The sequence below is a fragment of the Dipteris shenzhenensis genome, chromosome 3 (genome assembly GCF_047967505.1).
Source record: "Dipteris shenzhenensis isolate YYH24624 ecotype China chromosome 3, Dip_SZ_1.0, whole genome shotgun sequence".
Taxonomy (NCBI): Eukaryota; Viridiplantae; Streptophyta; class Polypodiopsida; order Gleicheniales; family Dipteridaceae; genus Dipteris; species Dipteris shenzhenensis.
The window spans coordinates 32,430,613-32,435,527 of record NC_141598.1 but is presented as its reverse complement, the minus strand read 5'-3'; the positions used below and the strand labels follow the sequence as shown (position 1 = coordinate 32,435,527).

Genomic DNA, 4,915 nt, shown 5'->3' with positions numbered 1-4,915 from the left:
CTTTCAAGTTCCGGGCGCACATCTTCCATGTCGAGCGTGCAAACAGTACCATGTGCCTTCCTTGATTCGAACCAAGGTTTATGCTCCGTCTCCTTTGCTCGTCTGACGAGCTCAGCTTGTAAGATCCGTTTCGCCTCCGCTTCCGTGAGAGGAGAAAATCCGCTTTGCAGTTTCGTGGTGAGCACCTCGAAATATGATGGAGGAGTATCCTGCTTCGATTCCTCATTGGCTTCATCCCCGTCTTCTGCGTCAGACCCGCCTTCCTTGAGGTTTGCACTTTGCTAGAGCCCGTCGCTTCCTGCATCCCCTCATCAGTCATCATCTCCCTTTCGCTCGATGCGGAGTCTCGGTGATATCTATGCGGGGTCTTTTCACGACGGGGTCCCCCTTTTTCCATGCAACGTCTGGTGCGTGTCGACCATGCAATCACTTCGCGTCGAAACTCTCAAGCCTGCTACTCCACATGGATTTTGGCTGCTAGTGGGTGCTAACATGAGTAGGAGATGCCTATGACTTGGCCGGCCGTGTCTGTCGCCTTGTTTGCTCGAACAGCCTTGACACGCTGCACTCAATAGCTTCGTTGCGCACGATAGTAAGCAGCTGATCCCGCTGAACAGATCAATCCATCATCTTCGTCTCACATCACCATTTTAACTTCAGAACAGCAGATTCATCCATCATTTCCATCATGTCCGCCTTTTGAGATCTCCACTTTCATCAACCAGCTTCGTCTCAATAGCTTCATGATCATGAAGGGTCTTCTCACGCCGTTGGAGTTCATCGTTGCTCATCCGGACCCGATGAGCCTTCGATTCCTCCAGCTCTTTTACATAGCCACTCTGGTCGCCTTCTGTTTGCAGGAATTCTCCGGGAGGGGCCTCCGATACTCCAAGTTCGTGCACCAGCACCGGCCCAGCAAAGGAGCGTCCTTACCCTCCAAGCTGGGCATGACCATCTGCTACACCCCTGCCTTTCTGCTGGCCTCTGCGTTCCTCCTCGTCAAGCTCGGCTTTTCTGGACTGCTGCCATCTTGCTTGAGATTCTTGGAAAAGACCAATTTTCGCATCATCGTCTTGGCTTCAGCACTCACGCTGCATTTTATGAAAAGGATTCTCGAGGTATTGTGACTTTTGCTATCCTGTTCATTTCTGTAGACGGCCTCTTCTCTTCCATTCAATTTTAAATTTTCATTGAGGAGGTTTGGTTTTCAGGTTTTACTATTACATCGATATTCAGGATCCATGGAGCTGTCAGTGAGCTTCAACATAGCGGGGGCTTATGTTCTCGGTTCAATATTTACTCTCGCAGCACAACAAATTTCACTGATGCTGCAAGCTCCCTCCATAGATTTGATGCGATATGGTGTGGTAGTTTTCCTTGTCGGCATAATTGGGAATTTCTATCACCATTACCTGTTGGCATGTCTTCGCAAGCCAGGAGGTCAAGGAGGTAAGTCGGGGGATCACGAACAACGATATGCCATTCCTGAAGGTGGGATGTTCTCCTTGGTGTGCTGTCCGCATTATCTGTTCGAGTGTATAGACTTCATAGGCTTGGCAATGATCGGCCAAACAGTATCAGTGTTTTTGATGGCAGTAGCTACTGTTGCCTATCTTAGTATACGAAGTCGGGCAACGAAACTATGGTATACGAAGAAAATAGACGGATTTCCAAAGCACAGAAAGGCTTTGATACCTTTCGTCTACTGATGTACATATATCTTGGAAGTTTTGGAAAAGTGTAGTAAGAGGAGATTCAATTTTACTTGGCAATTTATTGGCAATAATAGATTTTAATGGATTGTGTGAGTTTCATTTGGGGGTGTGAAAAATAAAAAAAAGCATAGAAAGGCTTTGATATGGTTCATCTTACCATGTACATGGATTTGTACATGAGCACTACCTTGGGAAGTTTTGAAAAGGTGACTAACACTAGGCCTACGTATGCAATTTTATTCAGCAATTTGAATGTTGCCTTAGTGGTAATAAGAGATTTTAATGAATGTATGGGTTTCCTTTAAGGGTTGTACTGGTCCTTTTGCAATTTATAGTATGCTATAAGGATTAATTTAGTAATAATCATATGCTATTGCTTCTTGAATCCTATGTGATAGTTTGTGCTTTGATTTTGATTTGTGTTCCATTAAACCTTTCTTTAAAGTTTTTTAAATAAAATTTTAAATTTTTTGTAAAATGAGAGTTGCAGTTGAGTACAATTTTTAAATAAGAGTTTGAATTGTGCAAGAAAATTTTGAACTGATATAGTTCTTATGTTATGGTTGGTATTTCCAATTTTTACTTCCATTGCATTTAATGTTTCTTTAATCCAAGGACCTTTTATAATAGTAATAATTTTATAAGATGAAGTATATGCATAACATAATTTTTATAAAATTGGCATCATCTATGAAATTGAATGCTTGTAATCAGATCATGACATTGTTCTCTCAAAGTTTGCAAAATCAACTAATTTTCTCAAAGTAATTTGATAACTATACAAAAATTATGTAGTCTTTGGAGACATATGTGCAGAATTTCGACATAAGAAACAACTTGGATATAAGTTGCCTCAATTTATCCTTGTCGATGTTTTGTGTGTGTGGCCTAGTCGAGGTTTTCTCCATAATAGCATACTTATTTAGATCATCCCTTGTTAAGTTCAATTCAAGTCAATGTAAGAGCACCACACCATGTGATCTGAGCATAAAGCTTTTCCATGAGAGTGATTTTCCAATCAATGGAAAACTAGGCATATACATTGAACTAGATCTGGGTAGGTAGCTGTATTGAGTTAGAATATATATAAATGAATTTAGTGCTATTTCGTAAAAATTGTTAAATAATATTTTTCATTTTGACTTAATTGTTAAAGTGAATTTAGAACATAGATTTATGTAAACTTGCAATTTGAGAAGAATTAATTATGATATCAAGAAGAGCACTATAATAGTAGAATTTTTTGAAATACACTATAATATTATTAAAAGAGTAACAATATATGAAAATTTATCTAGTATACCTAAAAGTGGTTATTATTGGAATTCTTATAAATGGAGTTATATATCACTAAAAACATGACATTTTTATAAGCATTTTTTAATAACAGTTCATACATGAATTATTTTATGTGTATTGAAAAAAAGTAGTAATGCTTTGAAAATGAGAAAAATTGAGTAATATATGTTATGAGTTAAGAGTCCTTCAAGAGTATGATTTAACTATACTTTGAAATAGGAAGTCCTTTACATGTATTGAAAATGGGCTTCTTAAATATAGTAGATTACGTCTCTATTTTTGAGAAAGTGAAATTTTTTTGTAGATGCTAGATTTCCACTGAGGTTATTGTAGCCATATTTCGAGTCGATTGTGTTGAGTTCTCTTATGTATTTCTCTTCGAGTGTATCCGCTTTGCTTTTAAAGTTTGTGGTGGCTAGGATTTCTATTTTGAAGTTCGAGTGGAACGGTTTGTACCTGTTAACATCATGTTTCAATTTTAATGGAGGATTGGTTTGGTGCTATGCTATCCATTTTTCAAGATTTCTAGTTTGTCCAATATATCATTTTTCTATAGCAATACATAGAATAGAATATATGTAATATGGGCCTTTTATGCCTTTTTCTTTGTCTTCTTCGTGATTTCTTATTTGAAATAGCAAAATGAAGTACGATGAGTTTTTCTTGTGTGTTAGAAGATGAAGTTTGTATGTATTTTAAGATATGGAGTCAAGAATGTACCTATAGGGGGCTAAAATATACTGTTCTTTGGTGGAGTCAAGAAAAAGTCAAAATGTTTGCCATATGCTTCTTTTGCAAAATTCAAATCAATAATGGAAGTTATACCTTCTATGGTAAATGGCATGATGTACTTGAGCATGGTTCTCGATTTACAAGAAAAACCTTGCAATGTTGAGGATGCAACATAATTGGCTCTCCACCACCTAACTGTGCTTGTGGGCACCTAACTGTGCCTCTAGCACTCACACATAGAAACATAAGGTGTGCCTGAGGCATACACCTTGAGATATCCCAACACTCCCTTCGTTGTTTGGCTAGAGCCCCACTTTATGACCTTCAGTTGACATGACCAGCTTTAGCTTCTCTCGTAGTTGAATCCAGAGGTTCAACAATTTCCCCAGCTCTATTCAAGTTGTGTCCTCTTGGTTTTGCTTTATAGGAGGTTTTGTTGGAACTGATCTATAGTTTGCCCTTAGAATTATGGGTTGGGCAAATCTTGGCATTCACATAGCAGTTGGAAAATATTATATACTTCAATGTCGAAGAGCTCCATCATTTTTGGGTCAATTCACGATTTGGTGTAGCCAATCGCGAAACTATTTTAGGGATAGTTTTGGGGCTGCAATACGATGTGCTGGTGGGCCATATCTTGAATTTTTGGGTGGACTCGTGCTCTCGCCCAAAATTTTTCTAGCGTAATGATTGCCTTACTAACATAATAATGAGACAAAAATTAATGTTCAGAACACCACAAAGCTCAACACATGTCACTATACGAGCAATTTTGCCCTCCTCCATGTGGTCTCTATGCTGTATCTTTGTACATCAAACTGTCCAGTGTTCATAATTGGCCCTATCATCTACCCACAGCTCGCCACCTATCATCTACCTGCGACTCGCCACCTGCCATCTATGCACAACTCTCCCACACTGATCTAAATCACGACCATTATGTTGGTTCTCGGAGGTGGCTGTAGCTACTCCTAATTAAACCAAATAAATTGACTGAATCACGTGAGACTCGTGTTGAAGTCCCACAATTGTTCATATATTTTGGATCGAGCTTAAAACAACTGGTTAAAAGTTAATCCTCAATGAAGAAAAATACATTTCCTTGTGTAACGACTGCACTGGTTCTATTTGTTGTTAATCCATAAACCACAAAAACTGTATTTCCATGC

The 4,915-nt window shown here is 38.7% G+C and overlaps 1 protein-coding gene across 1 annotated transcript; it reads left to right on the top strand.

Annotated features, from left to right (window-relative positions):
- Positions 1-901: 901 nt before the first annotated feature.
- LOC147903672 (uncharacterized) lies at positions 902-1,709 on the top strand. The gene is made up of 2 exons (XM_087372992.1): positions 902-1,118; positions 1,212-1,709. Exons 1-2 carry the CDS (start codon positions 948-950, stop codon positions 1,707-1,709), a joined length of 669 nt encoding a protein of 222 aa, XP_087229118.1. The 5' UTR covers positions 902-947.
- Positions 1,710-4,915: the final 3,206 nt, after the last annotated feature.

Excerpts from the sequence above, each read along its gene's own strand:
- LOC147903672 (XM_087372992.1), top strand. The coding sequence starts at position 948 with ATGACCATCTGCTACACCCCTGCCTTTCTGCTGGCCTCTGCGTTCCTC. Across the intron at positions 1,119-1,211 it reads TTATGAAAAGGATTCTCGAG|GTTTTACTATTACATCGATA; the intron begins GTATTGTGACTT and ends TTTGGTTTTCAG.